Source organism: Salvelinus namaycush, chromosome 31, assembly GCF_016432855.1.
Source record: "Salvelinus namaycush isolate Seneca chromosome 31, SaNama_1.0, whole genome shotgun sequence".
NCBI classification, from domain to species: domain Eukaryota; kingdom Metazoa; phylum Chordata; class Actinopteri; order Salmoniformes; family Salmonidae; genus Salvelinus; species Salvelinus namaycush.
The window spans coordinates 33,745,632-33,768,596 of NC_052337.1; the positions used below are offsets into that span (position 1 = coordinate 33,745,632).

Sequence of the window (22,965 nt, forward strand, 5' to 3'; positions counted from 1 at the left end):
TTCCTCTTTGGATAAACAATACATTCTTGTGGATAATTTGTCCCAAATGTCAGCTGAAGGACAAACCGCACAGCATACCGGTAAAGTAAGTTAAAATGTAATTGTATTCAACGTTCTGGCTTGTAAGCAATATTTACACGATTTTGCAAGCATTCGTGTCATGTTGTATACCAATTAATTGTGTATTACAGCTTGATTAATCAGACTATGGCATCCGTTAGTACCTACAAAAATACGCTAATGCTATGCCTTCTATTCTCCACCAATGACTGTCTAATACGAGTTCTCCACGCTTAGTGATTCTTTAAAGACGTCAATTCCCATGCACCACCAGGAGTTGGACGTCATCAGGAAGTTCCCGTAGTCAGAAATATTTTGTTGAGTTTTGTTGTTGTCCAGCAAAGGTAGGTGTTTCTGAGTTTCTATGAAATAGAGTTATGCCCAAACACTATAATTGAATACTTTAGACATTGGCACATGTACTGCGTGTTCGCTATTTATCTACATAGCATGCCAAAAGAGAACGTAGCCTAGATAGTGATGGAAGCAACCCTGCCAAGTGAACTATGACCCATATTCATTGTAAGTTGCCCGCGGCAGTCATTGAATAGATTTATATTGTACAAAACATTTTATCAAGCTATATTGACTGCACAGTAGCATGTAACACAATGTAATTAATATATATAGTTAATAAAGGTGTTCATATGATTTAATTGTTATGATAGGCTAACTGCACACGGTCACACTGAATAACATGTTCATTACATCACATAAAATACATCAGAACACCCATTTTTCAACAGCGGTTCCATTCATGGCGCTTGCTGGTGTGCGTGTCATCGAGCTTGCGGGCCTGGCCCCAGCGCCCTTTTGCGGCATGATTCTGGCTGACTTTGGCGCCAAGGTGATCCGAGTGGACCGGACCAAGGTTGCAATGGCAATGGACACGCAGGCTCGAGGCAAGCGCTCGGTGGCGATCAACCTGAAGAGCCCAGAGGGAGTAGCTGTGCTGAAAAAACTCTGCATTCAATCCGATGTCGTCCTTGAGCCCTTCCGCAAAGGTCAGATATGTTCACATTTGGATATCTTTGAATACTTCAGTTACTGAATTGTGAAAATGCCCCCTTAAAGACTAGACATATGGGGTTATTGAATGCCACTTTATTTGATAGAAACATGGTCAATTATTGACAGGTGATAAGAGATGAGAGTCAGGGTTAAAGGTTTGTAATTCAAACTTACTTTTGAAGGTCCAGCAGTAACTCCTGCATCCATAATATGTGTGCACATGTGAGCATGCGTGTACTGTATCAACCATTTACTAAATGAAGAGAGCAACATTACATGTCCACCACGGCCTGATTGGGAGTGGATGTACTATACAGTGTAAGAAAATGCATTTGTATGCACCAGCTGGTGTTGGCCAAGTCGTAAATAAGGAAGAGATTCTCATACACAGTTTGATTGTTCCCACATGTATTCTGCTCAGAACACACGTCAAAGGGAAACGTGTGATGGAACTATAAGCCTTTGACGCATCATTGGTTTATCCATAGACAGCAATGCGTAGACCAGTGCATTTTATTTTCAGCTCAGAAATCAAAATGGAATAATTTCATACTGGATTCGGAGGGACATCTTGTGCACTTGGGATACATTCCAATGTATAGTATCAGAAATTGCACCATCAATTCATAAAAGGAGACTCCTCCTTGCTAATCAAGGGAACACTCTTAGCTCTTTATTTTCATGAAGAAGCCTCCATTTTTTTAATGAATCATAGTTGTCCAAAAACAAATGTAGTCCACTGTTTTCCCTATTAAATGGGTCGAAGCAGCCATTACTAAACACGGCAATTAAAACCAGAGTGAAATCAATTGCTCTCATCTGTTCTACTGCTGTGCTGGGTTACAATGTGAGTTTCTCTCCTCCTTTGGTGTAAAAAAGGCTAAGCTCTTTGCTCAGGTTAAATGCAGAAGACACATACAGGCCATGGAAGAACTGAGACATTTTCAGTTTCCAGGAATTGTGTACAGATTCTTGTGACATGGGCCGTGCATTATAATGCTGAAACATGAAGTGATGGCGGCAGGTGAATGGCATGACATTGGGCCTCAGGATCTCGGCACAGTATCTGTGCATTCAAATTGCCATTGATAAAATGCAATTGTGTTCATTGTCCATAGCTTATGCCTGCCCATACCATAACCTCACCACCACCATGGGGCACTCTGTTCACAACGTTGACTACTCGCTCACACGATGCCATACACGCTGTCTGTCATCTGCCCGGTACAGTTGAAGCCGGGATTAATCCGTGAAGAGCACACTTCTCCAGCGTGCCAGTAGCCATCGAAGTTCAGCATTTGCCCACTGAAGTCGGTTACGACGCCAAACTGCAGTTAGGTCAAGATCCAGGTGAGGATGACAAGTACGCAGATGAGCTTGCCTGAGACGGTTTCATCAGCATTCCAGGTGGCTGGTCTTAGATGATCCCGCAGGTGAAGAAGCTGAATGTGGAGTGCCTGGGCTGGCGTGGTTACACATGGTCTGTGGTTCTGAGGCCGCTTGGACGTACTGTGAAATTCTCTAAAACAACGTTGGTAGTGGAAAAAAAACGTTACATTTTCTGGCAACTGCTCTTCTGGACGTTAATGCAGTCAGCATGCCAATTACACGCTCCCTCAACTTGAGACATATGTGGCATTGTGTTGTGTGAGACAACTGTACATTTTTAGAGTGGCCTTCTATTGTCCCCAGCACAAGGTGCACCTGTGTAATGATCATGCTGTTTAATCAGCTTCTTGATATGCCACACCTGTCAGATGGATGGATTATCTTGGCAAAGGAGAAATGGTCACTAACATGGATGTAAACAAATTTGTGCACATAATTTGAGAGAAATAAGATTTTTGTGCGTATTAAAAATTTCGCCGATCTTTTATTTGAACTCATGAAACATGGGACCAACACTTGTTGCATTTTTATATTTTTGTTCAGTATAATTGTCATTTTGTCAAGCTTGCCTTGCCAAATAAAATTGAATCTTTTTTGCTCATATAATAAAAATAATAAAACTTGCTTAGTGTCTGATAGTCTACCATTTTTATAGGAGTGGCTAAAACATCCTAATAAAGGACCTCTGAGTACATCAAAAAGGTTTGATATACCTCAACTGGTATGCCATCCAGCCCTGGAGTTTTCCCGGATTTAAAGGCTTTAATTGCGTCAAGAAGTTCCTCTGTAATTTGTCCTTCACATGAGTCTTTCTGTACAGCTGTTAATTTTACACTTTTAACAGAACAAATATTCAGTTAGTGGAGATGGAGGAGACTGAAATGAAAACAACATATGCTTAAAGTACTTTGCTTCCTCTTTCAAAATATAGTTTGGTGATTCATTTGTAACAAGTTTCTGTAAATCTTTTTTGGTAGTATTTCTGTTGAACGTGAGCTGTGCTTACTTTCCCTCTATTCAGTGGTGGCTGTATTGAAAGAACATTTTTCCCAGGGTTTGCACTGTGGTTGGTGTGTCTGATGGTCATATGAGTGCAGGGTCTATAGAAAGAAATAGACCGTGCCAGACAGTGTCCCTGGACCAACCTCAACTACATGACTCAGACTTTAGTGGTTTGCAAGAGGCTTCAGGCTTTATTTGCTTTGTGGTGCATTGTCTTCTGTTTCTGTGGATGTGGTTTAAGTGTTTGGTTTTGAATAAGCTGTGCCTGGCTAATGGTACACTTTGTTAGGCCTCTGTACTTTTATTCCTAATTTGAAGGTATGTAAAGTCCGTTCCTCTCCTTTAACTGTGTGTTTCTGTGTAGGAGTTATGGAGAAGCTGGGTCTGGGTCCAGAGGAGCTACTGAAGGAGAACCCTCGTCTGATCTACGCACGCCTCACTGGCTACGGCCAGAGTGGAGCCTATGCCAAGGCTGCTGGTCACGACATCAACTACCTCGCCATGTCAGGTAGAAACAACTTGACTCTACGTCCATCCAGGACATAAGATGTGGAACAGCTTCAGTTAAAAATCAGATATAGAAATACACACTATTCAATGGCATTTTACTTAGGACTGATAGCACTACAATTAATGAATGGTCTCGATGGCAACCATCTCTGTGGCTGCACGAGTAGAGTGCCATTTTTGCGTCCCTTTTGATATTGTAAATATAAATTGTGCACCCCTATTGCATTTTAAAACCATGTTATATTACATGAAGTTCCCTTTAACCTCTCTGAGATTTGTGGGATGCAAGCGTCCCACCTCGACAACAGCCAGTGAAATTGCAGGGTGCCAAATTCAAACAACAGAAATATCATAATTAAAATTCCTCAAACATACAAGTATTATACATCATTTTAAAGGTAAACTTTTTGTTAATCCAACCACAGTGTCCGATTTCAAAAAGGCTTTACGGCGAAAGCACACCATGCGATTATGTTAGGACGGCGCCTAGCCACAAAAAACATACAGACATTTTCCAGCCAAGGAGAGGGCTCATAAAAGTCAGAAATAGCGATTAAATTAATCACTAACCTTTGATCTTCATCTGTTGGCACTCCCAGGACTCCATGTTACACAATACATTTTTGTTTTGTTCAATAAAGTCCCTCTTTATGTCCAAAAACCGGCGCGTTATGTTCAGTAATGCATTGTCTCAAATAACATCCAGTGAAATTACAGAGAGCCAAATCAAATTACAGAAATACTCATCATAAACATTGATGAAAGATACAAGTGTTATACATAGGATTAAAGATACACTTCTTGTTAATCCAGCCGCTGTGTCAGATTTCAAAAAGGCTTTACGGCGAAAGAAAACCATACTATTATCTGAGGATAGAATCCCATCAAACAAACACAGACAATCATATTTCATCCCGCCAGGCGTGACACAACTCAGAAATAACAATATAATTCATGCCTTTGAAGATCTTCTTTTGTTGGCACTCCAATATGTCCCATAAACATCACAAATGGTCCTTTTGTTCGATTAATTCCGTCGTTATATCTCAAATGTCAATTTATTTGGCGCGTTTGATCCAGAAAAACACCGGTTCCAACTCGTGCAACAGGACTACAAAATATCTAATAAATTACATGTAATCTTTGTCCAAACACTTCAAACAGCTTTAGGTATTTTTGAACGTAAATAATTGATACAATTTAAGACGGGATAAACTGCGTTCAATAGCTGATAAAAACAAAGTGGAGCGAGCTTCCTGGTCACGCGCCCCAACCACAACAGTACACTTCACTCGACCCTCGTTCTGAACTGCCTTACTTCTTCATTTCTCAAAGGAAAAACATCAACCAATTTCTAAAGATTGTTGACATCCAGTGGAAGAGATAGGAACTGCAAGCAATCTAGATTCCCATTGAAACCCATTGTAAAGAGTGACCTCAAAATGTTTTTTCCTGGTTGGTTTGTCCACGGGGTTTCGCCTGCCAAATACGTTCTGTTACACTCACAGACATCATTCAAACAGTTTTAGAAACTTCAGAGTGTTTTCTATCCAAATCTACTAATAATATGCATATCCTAGCTTCTGGGCCTGAGTAGCAGGCAGTTTACTTTGGGCACGCTTTTCATCCGGACGTGAAAATACCGCCCCCTAGCCTAGAGAGGTTAACCCTTAGCCAACAAATCAAAATCAAATACAATTTTATTTGTCACATACACGTGGTTAGCAGATGTTAATGCGAGTGTAGCGAAATGCTTGTGCTTCTAGTTCCGACAATGCAGTAATAACCAACAAGTAATCTAACCTAACAATTCCACAACTACTACCTTATACACACAAGTGTAAAGGGATAAAGAATATGTACATAAAGATATATGAATGAGTGATGGTACAGAACGGCATAGGCAAGATGCAGTAGATGGTATAGTGTACAGTCTATACATATGAGATGAGTAATGTAGGGTATGTAAACATAAAGTGGCATAGTTTAAAGTGGCTAGTGATACATGTATTACATAAAGATGGCAAGATGCAGTGGATGATATACAGTACAGTATATGGTCACAACAATGGTCACGTCCCCGCAGAAATTTAATTAACATAATAAAAAAATCCCCATCAGTCTAAGATAGAGATTTTTTGCATGGGCTGCATCTCAATCCACCTCATCCGCCGATATCGCCCTTCTGCATCTGCAGTGAAAGGTGGCAAAGCTAGAGGAGTGCTTGTCAGACCATGAGACATCTCAAAAATTGGTCTTCTCATGAAAACGTCTGAACGGTTTGGCCTATTATGACCACTCTATTGAAAGATGAGACTCTCTCGAACACTGTGGTGTTTTGCTCTAGGACGCCCACAAGCCTCACAAGACTCGTCTGAAGTTCCCCGGTATCAAAATGAATGGAAGTACAGTACCAGTCAAAAGTTTGGACACCTACTCATTTAAGGGGTTTTCTTTATTTGTACTATTTTCTACATTGTAGAATAGTAGTGAAGACATAAACTATGAACTTACACACATGGAATCATGTAGTAACCAAAAAAGTGTTAAACAAATCAAAATATATTTCAGATTCTTCAAAGTAGCCATCCTTTCATTCCCTTTCCTTGATGACAGCTTTGCACACTCTTGGCATTCTCTCAACCAGCTTCACCTGGAATGCTTTTCCAACAGTCTTGAAGGATTCCCCACATATGCTGAGCACTTGGCTGCTTTTCCTTCACTCTGCGGTCCAACTCATCCCAAACCATCTCAATTGGATTGAGGTCGGGTGATTTGTGGAGGCCAGGTCATCTGATGCAGCACTCCATCACTCTCCTTCTTGGTCAAATAGCCCTTACATAGCCTGGAGGTGTGTTGAAAAACTAATTATAGTCCCACTAAGCGCAAACAAAATGGGATGGCTTATTGCTGCAGAATGCTGTTGTAGCCATGCTGGTTAAGTGTGCCTTGAATTCTAAATATGTCACCAGCAAAGCACCATCACACCGCCTCCTCCATGATTCATGGTGGGAACCACACATGCGGAGGACATCCGTTCACCTACTCTGCATCTCACAAAGACACGTGGTTGGAACCAAAAATCTCAAATTTGGACTCATCAGACCAAAGGACAGTTTTCCACTGGTCTAATATCCATTGCTTGGGCCAAGAAACACAAGCAAGTCTCTTCTTATTATTGGTGTCCTTTAGTAGTGGTTTCCTTGCAGCAATTTGACCATGAAGGCTTGATTCACGCAGTCGCCTCTGAACAGTTGATGTTGAGATGTGTCTGTTACTTGAACTCTGTGAAGCATTTATGTGGGCTGCAGTCTGATGTGCAGTTAATTATAGATTTCTGAGGCTGGTAACTCTAATGAACTTATCCTCTGCAGCAGAGAACTCTGGGTCTTCCTATCCTGTGGCAGTCCTTATGAGAGCAAGTTTCATCATAGCGCTTAATGGTTTTTACGACTGCACTTGAAGAAACTTTCAAAGATCTTGAAATGTTCCGTATTGACTGACCTTCATGTCTTAAATGGACTGTCGTTACCCTGCTTATTTGAGCTTTTCTTGCCATAATATGGACTTGGTCTTTTACCAAATAGGGCTATCTTCTGTATACCACCCCTACCTTGTCACAACACAACTAATTGGCTCAAACACATTAACAAGAAAATAAATTCCACAAATTCACTTTTAACCAGGGACACCTGTTAATTGAAATGCATTCCAGGTGACTATCTCATGAAGCTGGTTGAGAGAATGCCAAGAGTGTGCAAAGCTGTCATCAAAGCTACTTTTAAATAATCTCAAATATAAAATATATTTAGGTTTGTTGAACAATATTTTGGTTACTACATTATTCCATATGTTACTTCATAGTTTTGGTTATTCTACAATGTAGAAAATAGTTTTAAAAAATAAAGAAAAACCATGGAATGAATAAGTGTCCACAGTTTTTTGACTGGTACTGCACAGTGGCAAGAAAAGTATGTGAACCCTTTGGAATTACCTGGATTTTTGCATAAATTGGTCATGAAATTTGATCTCATCTAAGTCACAAAAATAGGAACACATTGTGCTTACAATAATTTGTGTGTTATTAGTTTATTTTTCTTGTCTGTATTGAATACATCATTTTAAACATTCACAGTGTAGGTTGGGAAAAGTATGTGAACCTCTAGGCGAATGACTTCTCCAAAAGCTAATTGGAGTCAGGAGTCAAAAAAACATTGCTGCACATCTGAAGTTTGCAAAAGAGCACCTGGAAGTTCCACAGCGTTACTGGCAAAATATTCTGTGGACAGATGAAACTACAGTTGAGTTGTTTGGAAGGAGCACACAACTATGTGTGGAGATAAAAAGGCACAGCACACCAACATCAACCTCATCCCAACTTAAAGTATAGTGGAGGGAGCATCATGGTTTGGGGCTGCCTCAGGGCCTGGACCGCTTGCTATCATCGATGGAAAAATGAATTCCCAAGTTTATCAACACCTTTTGCAGGAGAATGTAAGGCTATCTGTCCTCCAATTGAAGCTCAACAGAAGTTGGATGAGGCAACAGGACAACGACTGAAAACACAGAAGTAAATCAACAACAGAATGGCTTCAACTGAAGAAAATACGCCTTCTGGAGTGGCCCAGTCAGTCCTGACCTCAACCCGATTGTGATGCTGTGGCATGACCTCGAGCAGTTCACACCAGACATCCAAAGAATATTGTGGAGCTGAAACAGTTTTGTAAAGAGGAATGGTCCAAAATTCCTCCTGACCGTTGTGCAGGTCTGATCCGCAACTACAGAAAACGTTTGGTTGAGGTTATTGCTGACAGTCAGTTGGACGTGCACCCCATAGCGCTACTGAATTGTCAAAAGCCACGCATTCTCGTTTTCTGGTTGAGCACACACACAGCATTGCTACCTCATTAATAATATATCTACTCACATGTCCAGGGTTTCTGGTTTTCTTTTATATTCCAGTATTGAAGGACTGTTCCGGTCAGGAAAGTTAAAATCCAAAATTGAGTCCATCACCTTTGTTGGTGGCGTATGTAATTAGTACAACAAGCTTTGGCATGCCAAATATGTGCTCATTGTGTCTGTTTCGCTGCCATCATTACATGAATGTGGGAAAATACTGTTTTGCCAAAATGACTTCCACCAATCCCTGTGGCCTAGATGATTATTGTATCTATGCGGACCAAAGGTGCCACTAGGTTTTATTCCTGTCAATGTCCGTTCATGCAATAGGGCTATATGAGTCCAAAAAGATGGACATCATCACCAAGATGTGTCCTTTGATGCCTGCAAATCAAAGGCAGTTCTGGAATGCCTTGGCTGTGAACAGCATTGCTGAGGATGAGGAGTGATATGGAAGAGCACTGAAGAAGTTTTACTTAAAAATGTAAATGTTACTTAACTATTCAGCATTTTATCAATTGTAGCTAAATGTCATTTGTGTCCTCTTATGAATATGCACATGTAAATGCTGTATGTTTAAAATTCATTCTTAAAGCTGTTATTTATTCAAAATTGTCTATGTAAGTGTCTTTAAAACAAAATCTATACAAATAATTGAATTTGCAATATCATGTTCAATTCTTATAATTAGTATTACCCTATGTCCCAATACATCATTATATATTACAAGATAGGTCATCATTTTATGTACTTCAAACAATTGCTGTGCAGCTTTTCACATTTATTCTTATAACAAGACATGGGCTAGTTATTTAACACAGTATGTAATGTGACTGACACAGAACCTACGTCTCCATGTAAATGCAAGTGGTATCTTAGTGGAAGACACACACAAAGGATGCAGTTTCAACTCTGTTACACTGCCAGTAATTACACTGTTATTAATAGCATACATGAGAAGTATATTAAACTAACAAATGAAAATGGCTTTGCTTTGGTATTACCCTGCAATTTATAACATATCATGTCAAGGAAGAAGGCAGTAACTGTCGTTTAAGGGTCAAAGGTCATGTTAGGGTCAACATGAATAAAACATTAACCCATTGTAAGACAGCAGATCACTACCTCATTTGCACACACTGTATATAGACGTTTTCTCTTGTGTTATTGACTGTATGTTTGTTTATTCCATGTGTAACTCTGTTTTGTGTCGCACTGCTTTGCTTTACCTTGGCCAGGTCGCAGTTGTAAATGAGAACTTGTTCTCAACTAGCCTACCTGGTTAAATAAAGGTGAAATTTAAAAAATCTCCAATGATCTCCCTAGAATTCATTTGGCTGGACAATTAAAAAAAAACTTTGAAAACCTTTTTCTCAGTTCCACCCTATGAATAGTTATTGCCTTTTTGCTTGGTAGGGCAGTATTGAACTCAAGCTAATTCAAACATATTTGTATTAACCCTTTAGAACCCCTACCGCCATCAATGGCCTTTCTTTATTTTGCGATCGTCATTGTTTTCCTTCCAATAATCTGTGTCTATCACAAAATTAACTTTCTAGCAACCTGTTTTCATATTTGCGTGTCTGTTGTCATCACTTAATTACTAAAAATAACGGCGCCGACGCGGCCACGACTTTTCACTATGGAAGAGGTTGTATCTGGTAATACGGATTCGAACATGTCCTTGCACTTTTAAAGCGATGATGTCGAGGTGAGTGAAATAAGTAAACAGCAGATATATGTCTGGTGTTTTGATGCTGTGAAACTTGGGGAATAGCTCTCAGATTAGCAAATCCTGTCATGATCACTTGGTTGGTACAGGCGAACACATTAGCGGTGGAGCAGGAGCTCGAATGATTGCACTGTTTAGCTGTGTATATAGTCCGCTAACTAGTTGGTTGTTTTATCTTGTTTCTAACGATGTAATTAATATGGAAACGGCCCTATCTGCTTGCTAGCTAGTCTGTCAGGCACGAAAAATTGTGTGTGGTTTTAAATTTTGGCTGCGGTTGCGACGCGTCAACCTCACCTGTCACTTTCACGAGCTAGCCATACAGACAACCAGCTAACTAGCCACAGAAATGGAGATTCAAGTAATTTGTGTTTTTCTTTTGGGCTTAGGTCATGATTTGTCATGTTTACTAGGCACAGATATTCATAGGCTATACATTGCCTTGTTTTCCTATTATTTGACAGTTTAGCTGTCATGTTACTTAGGGTAGATGCCCGCGCAGTGGAGGTCATATGATATTGAGTTGCGGTGATATTTGTTTACATAGCCAGCTAACAAGTTGCTTGTTTTGTCCTGTTTCTACCGGTGCAATTCATTTGGAAACTGTCCTAGCTTTCTAACTAATCAGCTAACATTGGAGAATTCTATAGTTAGTATGTCAGGCAAGAAAATGAGATTTGGAGACCGTTGTGCTTCGCTTGCGACCCTTTGATCGTCTCCCTACAAACTAGGACTCATCAAAATAGATTAATTATTTTAAACCTGCACATAGTGTCATCTTTAATCTTTTACTTTTGTTAGATTCTGTGTTAAACTTGGAACATTGTTGATACTCATAAGTATCATATCTAAGGAGTGATGGAGACCGGTTTTTACATCAGAAGTTAATGGTTCTGTAGGAGCCAGATGGCTTTGGAATGTGTTGGGTGGACGGGAGGAAGTCACAGGATTGCTACAGGGGATACGGATGGACATCTGTGGATTAGGCAAATCAGGGGTTGAGGTCAGGTCAGATCCCCTTAAGGGAGAAATTATGGTTTATTACCCTATTACTTCATCTTCCTGTCGAACCATAAAAGATGTAAGGTTTGGAGAGAAGGTGGAGTGCCTAAATTGGAGTGTATACAGTTGAAGTCGGAAGTTTACATACACTTAGGTTAGCCGTTAACTCGTTTTTCAACCACTCCACACATGTCTTGTTAACAAACTATCGTTTTGGCAAGTCGGTTAGGACTACTTTGTAGAAAATTGTCATGGCTTTAGAAGCTTCTGATAGGCTAATTGACATCATTTGAGTCAATTGGAGGTGTACCTGTGGATGTATTTCAAAGCTTACCTTCAAACTCAGTGCCTCTTTGCTTGACATCATGGGAAAATCAAAATAAATCAGCAAAGACCTGAGAAAGAAAATTGTAGACCTCCACAAGTCTGGTTCATCCTTGGGAGCAATTTCCAAACACCTGAAGGTACCATGTTCATCTGTGCAAACAATTGTATGCAAGTATAAACACCATAGGACCGTGCAGCCGTCATATCGCTGTCTCCTAGAGATGAACGTACTTTGGTGCGAAAAGTGCAAATCAATCCCAGAACAACAGCAAAGGACCTTGTGAAGATGCCGGAGGAAACAGGTACAAAGGTATCTATATCCACAGTAAAACGAGTCCTATATCGACATAACCTGAAAGGCCGCTCAGCAAGGAAGAAGCCACTGCTCCAAAACTGCCATTAAAAAAAGCCAGACTACGGTTTGCAACTGCACATTGTATTTTTTGGAGAAATGTCCTCTGGTCTGATGAAACACAAATAGAACTGTTTGGCCATAATGACCATCGTTATGTTTGGAGGAAAAGGGGGAGGCTTGCAAGCCAAAGAACACCATCCCAACCGTGAAGCACGGGGGTGGCAGCATCATGTTGTGGGGGTGCTTTGCTGCAGGAGGGACTGGTGCACTTCACAAAATAGATGGCATCATGGGGTAGGAAAATTATGTGGATATATTGAAGCAACATCTCAAGACATCAGTCAGGAAGTTAAAGCTTGGTCGCAAATGGGTCTTCCAAATGGACAATGACCCCAAGCATACTTCCAAAGTTGTAGCAAAATGGCTTAAGGACAACAAAGTAAAGGTATTGGAGTGGCCATCACAAAGCCCTGACCTCAATCCTATAGAAAATTTGTGGGCAGAACTAAAAAAGCGTGTGCGAGCAAGGAGGCCTACAAACCTGACTCAGTTACACCAGCTCTGTCAGGAGGAATGGGCCAAATTTCACCCAACTTATTGTGGGAAGCTTGTGGAAGGCCACCTCAAACGTTTGACCCAAGTTAAACAATTCAAAGGCAATGCTACCAAATACTAATTGAGTGTATGTGAACTTCCGACCCACTGGGAATGTGATGAAAGAAATAAAAGCTGAAATAAATCATTCTCTCTACTACTATTCTGACATTTCACATTCTTAAAGTAAAGTGGCGATCCTAACTGACCTAAGACAGGGAATTTTTACTAGGATTAAATGTCAGGATTTGTGAAACTGAGTTTAAATGTATTTGGCTAAGGTGTATGCCAACTTCCGACTTCAACTGTACTTTTAATATGGGACTATGACAATCAATTGCAAATTAGTCTGACAATTTATCTCAGCACCATTAATGAGATGGGTATGCTTGATGCATCTCAAAGTCAGGGGGTGTGGTTGACCTAATCTCTCCTGTCACATCCAACCTGAATCGATATTTGTTTTTAATGCAGACGAGAGCACTGAATCCACGTGCCATGAGTTTAAATTCAGAGGCCTGCCCGCTGTTCCGTGATAGATGGAGCCCCATCTGTGCAAAAGCCCACCATTTTGATCCTATGGAATCTGTTTTTCGTCAATATCGCCACGCAGCACACTGAACATCCTCTGTGCCGTTTCATGCTCGGGAATCGTGAGACAGAACAATATGTCCTCGTGAATAGCATCCCCCGACATGTACTGTAGCGAACAAAAGTCAATGCATCTCGGTTCCCACAGCTAACGTCCATTTGGAGAGATTAAGGTGGGACATTTTTGAATCGTTCAGAGTTTCCTCTTGATTGCTAGTCATAGCATCAATTCTTAGTTTCACAGTGTTATCTGACAAAGGTATTGATGTGAATGTCTGTGCTTCTGTCTCCCCACACATTGTTTTCACCATTTCTCCCGGGCTCCCGAGTGTTGCAGCGTCCTAAGGCACTGCATCTCAGTGCAAGAGGCGTTACTATAGTACCTGGTTCGAATCCAGGCTGGTTCACATCCAGCCGTGATTGGGAGTCCCCTAGGGCGGCGCACAATTGGCACAGCATCGTCCGGATTTGGCTGGAGTAGGCCGTCATTGTAAATAAGAATTTGTTCTTAACTGACTTGCCTAGTTAAATAAAAAAATGTAATATTATTTGTGGCCGGTAATATAAGTCTCTGTAATAGTGTGTGGTTTCATAGCGTAGCAGGCTTAGCCATTCACTGTGGGAATGATAAAAGTGCAACGGTCAAGTACTGCCTTTTCCCATGATTTAAGTAATGTGGTTGATTTGAACTTTTTAGATTTGAATAATTGTCCTTAAGGTTAACCATATTACAATGTTTTTGAGACCAGTTTTTTTGTATGCCAGTTTTTTTTAAAATAAAATGTTGACCAAAATTTTGGAAATTCTCCCACGACCCCATTTTCATATCAGGTGACCCCACATGGGGTCGAAACCCCAAGTTTGGGAACCGCTGCCCTAAGAGGTGATTATTTGGAAGAGAGCATGTGTATGGTTGAGAAAAAGGAGGAAGGAAGAGAGAGACGTGTGAGAAGGAGAGATGATGTTCTTGACCACAACTGTAGCCTATTTGTTGCTCCGCTCCTCTCTCTCCCTGTTCCTCTCGGTCAATGAAAACGAGGGAAGTGATGTGGGGAGTCGGGGATCAACAGCAGAAAGCAGGGAGGAAGAGGAGAGTGGAGAGGAACATGGAGAGGAACAATGGCTTTACAGTGGTGTTGGACTGATCAAATCAAATTTCAAATTTATTTTATATAGCCCTTCGTACATCAGCTAATATCTCGAAGTGCTGTGCTGTACAGAAACCCAGCCTAAAACCCCAAACAGCAAGCAATGCAGGTGTAGAAGCACGGTGGCTAGGAAAAACTCCCTAGAAAGGCCAAAACCTAGGAAGGAACCTAGAGAGGAACCAGGCTATGAGGGGTGGCCAGTCCTCTTCTGGCTGTGCCGGGTGGAGATTATAACAGAACATGGCCAAGATGTTCAAATGTTCATAAATGACCAGCATGGTCAAATAATAATAATCACAGAAGTTATCGAGGGTGTAGCAAGTCAGCACCTCAGGAGTAAATGTCAGTTTGCTTTTCATAGCCGATCATTAAGAGTATCTCTACCGCTCCTGCGGTCTCTAGAGAGTTGAAAACAGCAGGTCTGGGACAGGTAGCACGTCCGGTGGACAGGTCAGGGTTCCATAGCCGCAGGCAGAACAGTTGAAACTGGAACAGCAGCAAGGCCAGGTGGACTGGGGACAGCAAGGAGTCATCATGCCCGGTAGTCCTGACGCATGGTCCTAGGGCTCAGGTCCTCCGAGAGAGAGAAAGAGAGAAGGAGAGAATTAGAGAGAGGATACTTAAATTCACATAGGACACCGGATAAGACAGGAGAAGTACTCCAGATATAACAAACTGACCCTAGCCCCCCGACACATAAACTACTGCAGCATAAATACTGGAGGCTGAGACAGGAGGGGTCAGGAGACACTGTGGCCCCATCCGATGATACCCCCGGACAGGGCCAAACAGGAAGGATATAACCCCACCCACTTTGCCAAAGCACAGCCCCCACACCACTAGAGGGATATCTTCAACCACCAACTTACAATCCTGAGACAAGGCCGAGTATAGCCCACAAAGATCTCCGCCACGGCACAAACCAAGGGGGGGCTCCAACCCAGAAAGGAAGATCACGTCAGTGACTCAACCCACTCAAGTGATGCACCCCTCCTAGGGACGGCATGAAAGAGCACCAGTAAGCCAGTGACTCAGCCCCTGTAATAGGGTTAGAGGCAGAGAATCCCAGTGGAGAGAGGGGAACCGGCCAGGCAGAGACAGCAAGGGCGGTTCGTTGCTCCAAAGCCTTTCCGTTCACCTTCACACTCCTGGGCCAGACTACACTCAATCATATGACCTACTGAAGAGATAAGTCTTCAGTAAAGACTTAAAAGTTGAGACCGAGTCTGCGTCTCTCACATGGGTAGGCAGACCATTCCATAAAAATGGAGATCTATAGGAGAAAGCCCTGCCTCCAGCTGTTTGCTTAGAAATTCTAGGGACAATTAGGAGGCCTGCGTCTTGTGACCGTAGCGTACGTGTAGGTATGTACGGCAGGACCAACTCGGAAAGATAGGTAGGAGCAAGCCCATGTAACGCTTTGTAGGTTAACAGTAAAACCTTGAAATCAGCCCTTGCCTTAACAGGAAGCCAATGTAGGGAAGCTAGCACTGGAGTAATATGATCAAATTTTTTGGTTCTAGTCAGGATTCTAGCAGCCGTATTTAGCACTAACTGAAGTTTATTTAGTGCTTTATCCGGGTAGCCGGAAAGTAGAGCATTGCAGTAGTCTAACCTAGAAGTAACAAAAGCATGGATTAATTTTTCTGCATCATTTTTGGACAGAAAATTTCTGATTTTTGCAATGTTACGTAGATGGAAATAAGCTGTCCTTGAAACATTCTTGATATGTTCGTCAAAAGAGAGATCAGGGTCCAGAGTAACGCCGAGGTCCTTCACAGTTTTGTTTGAGACGACTTTACAACCATCAAGATTAATTGTCAGATTTAACAGAAGATCTCTTTGTTTCTTGGGACCTAGAACAAGCATCTCTGTTTTGTCCGAGTTTAAAAGTAGAAAGTTTTCAGCCATCCACTTCCTTATGTCTGAAACACAGGCTTCTAGCGAGGGCAATTTTGGGGCTTCACCATGTTTCATTGAAATGTACAGCTGTGTGTCATCCGCATAGCAGTGAAAGTTAACATTATGTTTTCGAATGACATCCCCAAGAGGTAAAATATATAGTGAAAACAATAGTGGTCCTAGAACGGAACCTTGAGGAACACCGAAATGTACAGTTGATTTGTCAGAGGACAAACCATTCACAGAGACAAACTGATATCTTTCCGACAGATAAGATCTAAACCAGGCCAGAACTTGTCCGTGTAGACCAATTTGGGTTTCCAATCTCTCCAAAAGAATGTGGTGATCGATGGTATCAAAGGCAGCACTAAGGTCTAGTAGCACGAGGACAGATGCAGAGCCTCGGTCTGACGCCATTAAAAGGTCATTTACCACCTTCACAAGTGCAGTCTCAGTGCTATGATGGGGTCTAAAACCAGACTGAAGCATTTCGTATACATTGTTTGTCTTCAGGAAGGCAGTGAGTTGCTGCGCAACAGCTTTTTCAAAAATGTTTGAGAGGAATGTAAGATTTGATATAGGCCGATAGTTTTTTATATTTTCTGGGTCAAGGTTTGGCTTTTTCAAGAGAGGCTTTATTACTGCCACTTTTAGTGAGTTTGGTACACATCCGGTGGATAGAGAGCCGTTTATTATGTTCAACATAGGAGGGCCAAGCACATGAAGCAGCTCTTTCAGTAGTTTAGTTGGAATAGGATCCATTATGCAGCTTGAAGATTTAGAGGCCATGATTATTTTCATCATTGAGACTGATCATGTACATACCTGCTACAAATGGACTAAATTAGGAAAACCCTGTTGGCAGCAGAATCCAATATTCAGCAGAGAGTTTCTACTTCAATGCAACTCAAACATGAACGCATTGGATATCTCAGTGGCATATCTAATCCCTGATTGTCTGCGAGTGGATTACAAACCCAAATGCAAATGTGTAGAACGTGGAGGAATGACAGACTTTTAAAAAAATGAACTAACTTCCCTTACCCACCACCTTACTGATCAATGCCCAGTCAGCGAGGGCAAAAGCCGATGAGCTGTCCGCGAATCTGTACTTTTAACATGAATAGTGGGAGGCCTGTTTGCTGCCGTTTACTGAGACTTGGCTGGATGACAGAGTCCCGGACAGGGAAGGGGAGCCGGCCGGCTTCACACTGATTCAGAGCGGACTGTGATCTGACCGTCACAGGGAAACATCACGGCGGTGGCATCCGCCTGCTTGTCAGGGACCAGTGATGTAGATCGATCCTGGTAAGAGAGCGACTCTGTACCCCCGACATTGTACTGTGTACATTCAACCGAAAGCTAATACAGCAAAGGCATCAGAGATTATTTATAATCTGTCACAGAAACTGGAATCCATCTCCCCGACACACCCAAAATACATTTTAGGGGATTTTAACAACTGCACTTTGCACAAGGTCCTATGTACGTACCAACAGTATGTGAAATGTCACACCAGGAAAAATAAGACTCGGAATTTGTGCTATGGGACAATACCAAATGCTTTCTCTGCCACCACCAGACCTACACTGGGGACATCAGACCACAATGTTGTCTACCTTCGGCCAACCGACTGTCGGCTCCTGGAGAGGGAGAAATCTACAGTTATACCTGTCCTCATCTGGAACGACAATAGTATCACTCGTCTCCAAGGGTGTTTTGAATGTACTATGTGAGAGGTATTTGAGGACAGCAGCTCTGATCTTAACGAACTCCCAGATGTTTCAGACTATGTAAACTTCTGTGTTGAGTCAATTGTGCCTACTAATACTCTCAATTTTACAGGTTTAAAATGTTTGTATTGCTTGTTGGTTTGGCAATGCCACTGTCAGCCAGAAAAATATGCGGAGAAGGATTATCACCACAGCAGGCAAGGTACTTGGAGTCAAACAGACAGGCTTGGATGAGGTCTTTAAGGTCAGAGGTCTTTAAGGTCAGGTTCTCAGCAAGGCTCACAATTATTTAGACCTAAGCCATCCCCTGTACCTGAACTTTGAACTACTCCCATCTGGGTGCAGGTGTAGGGCACCCCCAGCAGGAAAAACAGAACTAGACAATCATTTGTGCCAGGTGTGATATCCCTCCTAAACAGCTCGGGCTAATGTTCCTATTGACCCAGTAAGGGCAGCAGGCTAGTCTCTTTTATTTATTGGTATGTAACTGTTATGAATGTTGTATTGTAAATTTGTTTTCTACTGTATTTAGATTCTACTTTAAAAGTGTACATGATACTGCAAAAAAAAATCCCCATGGGGAGGGACAATAGTCAGTAATTAAGTAAGTTGTTTGCATTTTTACATTGTTACAGAAGTAAACATCTTTGTCAATACAATAGCCTACTTTGTATGGGTGCATTTAGAATCTTTCTCGATCTAATGCATTTACTGAATTGTTGTCAAAGTACTATTTTTACATTTTGCCGTGCTTCAAGAAGTGTCATGACATGTTGTAGGCTAAATACAAACACTGACATGAATTTGTCCTACAAATCTTATATAGAAATTGGGTTTTGAAATACTTTCTGATATTGTCCTCTGGTCACATTTAGGATTATTTAAAAATATATATATTTTTATGTAAATAATATTTTTATGTATAGTATAATTATACTTTTTGAATGAGTAATTTAGTCAAATTTAGTCAAATTTTAAATAATCTAGTTTTTTGTTGTGTTGAGTGTTAATTGTTTTTTGATAGTGAGTGTTTTTACACAATGGAATACTAAATTAGTGTAATTCCTATTGACATAAATGTGGTGTCATATTTACATTTTTTGTTATTTAGCAGACGCTCTTATCCAGAGAGACTTACAGTAAGTAGTGAGTGCATACATTTTCATACTTTTTTCATACTGGGGAATCAAACACACAACCCTGGTATTGCAAGTGCCATGCTCTACCAACTGAACTATGGGACACTATATTAAAGAAGAGGTTGTGCTCTTTTAAAACTAAGTTAGCTCAAAAACAAAGAACAAATTACAAGTTATGTCTGTTTTGAAAATTACCTCCATGTTGAAAATTCTCAGTAATCTACAGCAGAATTCTATTTAAATGAAAATGCCAGAGAAGCCAGTGTTTGGAAAATATATTTTCACAGGTGTTGTTAGGCAAACCATGGCAATATATCCTAACACCGGCTTCGAGGGCATTATCACTTTTATTCAACGGGTTACCAACATATTCAAATAATGATTGACATATTTTCATTACATTTTTATTTGTATGAATGTATTCATACTATTTCATCCTTCCACAAGATATAGTCCTGACACAAATCTAGGGTTGCTACCCAAACCGGCTGGTCGTTTGCTAGAGACGCGACCCAGTCGTTCGTTCTAAATGTTACATTGCCATACTGGTTGGCAACGTTCTTATCCCTTGCTTGCTAGCTAGCCAACTACTGCTACCTTACAGTCACGTCAAACAGTGCAGAATGAATAACAACAGTAGCTGCTTCCTGTCCCAACTCCCGACACGTTCATTACTATGGGACAGCTGGAGATCGAATTTTTGAATATTGAAACAATGTTGCAAATGTCGGAGAGACAGACAGCGAGGTTTATACAAATCCCTGCTGTTGAAAACAAAATATTAGTCTAAAAGAAATGGGAGATAATGTCAAGATGCTTTTTGTAGTGGAGGTCAAGTTTGTACACTGCTCAAAAAAATAAAGGGAACACTAAAATAACACATCCTAGATCTGAATGAATGAAATATTCTTATTAAAGACTTTTTTCTTTACATAGTTGAATGTGCTGACAACAAAATCACACAATTATCAATGGAAATCAAATTTATCAACCCATGGAGGTCTGGATTTGGAGTCACACTCAAAATTACAGTGGAAAACCACACTACAGGCTGATCCAACTTTGATGTAATGTCCTTAAAACAAGTCAAAATGAGGCTCAGTAGTGTGTGTGGCCTCCACGTGCCTGTATGACCTCCCTACAACGCCTGGGCATGCTCCTGATGAGGTGGCGGATGGTCTCCTGAGGGATCTCCTCCCAGACCTGGACTAAAGCATCCGCCAACTCCTGGACAGTCTGTGGTGCAACGTGGCGTTGGTGGATGGAGCGAGACATGATGTCCCAGATGTGCTCAATTGGATTCAGGTCTGGGGAACGGGCGGGCAAGTCCATAGCATCAATGCCTTCCTCTTGCAGGAACTGCTGACACACTCCAGACACATGAGGTCTAGCATTGTCTTGCATTAGGAGGAACCGAGGGCCAACCGCACCAGCATATGGTCTCACAAGGGGTCTGAGGATCTCATCTCGGTACCTAATGGCAGTCAGGCTACCTCTGGCGAGCACATGGAGGGCTGTGCGGCCCCCCAAAGAAATGCCACCCCACACCATGACTGACCTACCGCCAAACCGGTCATGCTGGAGGATGTTGCAGGCAGCAGAACGTTCTCCACGGCATCTCCAGACTGTCACGTCTGTCACGTGCTCAGTGTGAACCTGCTTTCATCTGTGAAGAGCACAGGGCGCCAGTGGCGAATTTGCCAATCTTGGTGTTCTCTGGCAAATGCCAAACGTCCTGCACGGTGTTGGGCTGTAAGCACAACCCCCACCTGTGGAGGGGACGTCGGGCCCTCATACCACCCTCATGGAGTCTGTTTCTGACCGTTTGAGCAGACACATGCACATTTGTGGCCTGCTGGAGGTCATTTTGCAGGGCTCTGGCTGTGCTCCGCCTGCTCCTCCTTGCACAAAGGCGGAGGTAGCGGTCCTGCTGCTGGGTTGTTGCCCTCCTACGGCCTCCTCCACGTCTCCTCCACGTCTCCTGATGTACTGGCCTGTCTCCTGGTAGCGCCTCCATGCTCTGGACACTACGCTGACAGACACAGCAAACCTTCTTGCCACAGCTCGCATTGATGTGCCATCCTGGATGAGCTGCACTACCTGAGCCACTTGTGTGGGTTGTAGACTCCGTCTCATGCTACCACTAGAGTGAAAGCACCGCCAGCATTCAAAAGTGACCAAAACATCAGCCAGGAAGCATAGGAACTGAGAAGTGGTCTGTGGTCACCACCTGCAGAACCACTCCTTTATCGGGGGTGTCTTGCTAATTGCCTATAATTTCCACCTGTTGTCTATTCCATTTGCACAACAGCATGTGAAATTTATTGTCAATCAGTGTTGCTTCCTAAGTGGACAGTTTGATTTCACAGAAGTGTGATTGACTTGGAGTTACATTGTGTTGTTTAAGTGTTCCCTTTATTTTTTTGAGCAGTGTAAATTGCCTGGCTGGGCTGATGAGACGATTGCGCAGTCAGATGGAACAGAGTTAATAGGCATTTTAAACATCATCGATTCTGCCAGTGGTAACTTGTGGAATAGACACCAGCTGGAATGCAATTTTAACCAACCCGCATTCAGGATTAGACACACCCATTGTATAATGTGGCCTAAAATACATATTTGAAAATGTGCATATCTTCTAAAGGTCTCTCTTGATCAAAACATCAAGAGAGATCTCTGTGGGATGTGGGATGTTCAGTGCTGTGAACATCCCACAGAGCTCTAGCTTGGCTTCCTGAAATCACCTTGCATCTCATATTAATCCTGTCCATCTATGACAGTGTTTTTGGTTTAAAATCTATTCATTATTTTAGATTTAATGGCTAAGTCCATCTCCAAATGTGCTATAGTGAACAAACCGCTTTCTCCTGCTGCGCTACAATGTAAGGATTGCATGCATGTGCATTGTCAGTGGCTATGACGTAGGGTTCAGCCATGAATAGATGGACAGTCGGAAGAGCAAATGAAATGGTAGGAGGGACATCCCAACTTCAAGTGATTTTAGATTTCACTGTTTCAGAAGGATTGAATCCTAAGCAACCTATATACACATTGTGTACAATAGACCAACATAGCTACTGTAGTAGGTCAAAGCTGTGTGCTGGAAAACCTTGGTAGAGCATAGATGGAGTAGGCATTGTGGTGTTCATGGGAATTTCCTTTTTCAGCTTCAGACAAATGCCTACTTCTCACTTAAAATGTAGTTTTTTGTTTTTAATTACACTACATGACCAAAAGTATGTGGACACCTGCTGGTCGAACATCTCATTCAAAAATGAGGGCATTAATATGGAGTTGGTCACCCCTTTGCAGCTATAATAGCCTCTACTCTTCTGGGAAGAATCTCTGCTAGATGTTGGAACATTGCTGCGGGGACTTGCTTCCATTCAGCCTCGAGCATTAGTGAGGTCGGGCACTGATGTTGAGCGATTAGGCATGGCTCGCAGTCGGCGTTCCAATTCATCCCAAAGGTGTTCGATGGGGTTGAGATCAGAGCTCTGTGTAGGCCAGTCAAGTTCTTCCACACCGATCTCATCAAACCATTTCTGTATGGACTTTGCTTTGTGCA

The 22,965-nt window shown here is 41.8% G+C and overlaps 1 protein-coding gene across 2 annotated transcripts in view; it reads left to right on the plus strand.

Moving 5' to 3' along the window:
- Positions 1-297: 297 nt before the first annotated feature.
- Positions 298-22,965, plus strand: part of amacr (alpha-methylacyl-CoA racemase) — a 49,903-nt gene continuing 27,235 nt past the window's right edge. Inside the window, exons 1-3 of one of the 2 annotated variants that reach the window (XM_038970509.1) lie at positions 298-404; positions 807-1,064; positions 3,827-3,970. In XM_038970509.1, the coding sequence (XP_038826437.1) occupies positions 818-1,064; positions 3,827-3,970 (391 nt within the window). In that variant the 5' untranslated portion in view covers positions 298-404; positions 807-817. Of the gene's footprint in view, positions 405-787; positions 1,065-3,826; positions 3,971-22,965 lie in introns of both variants that reach the window. The other variant, XM_038970510.1, reaches the window with a different exon arrangement.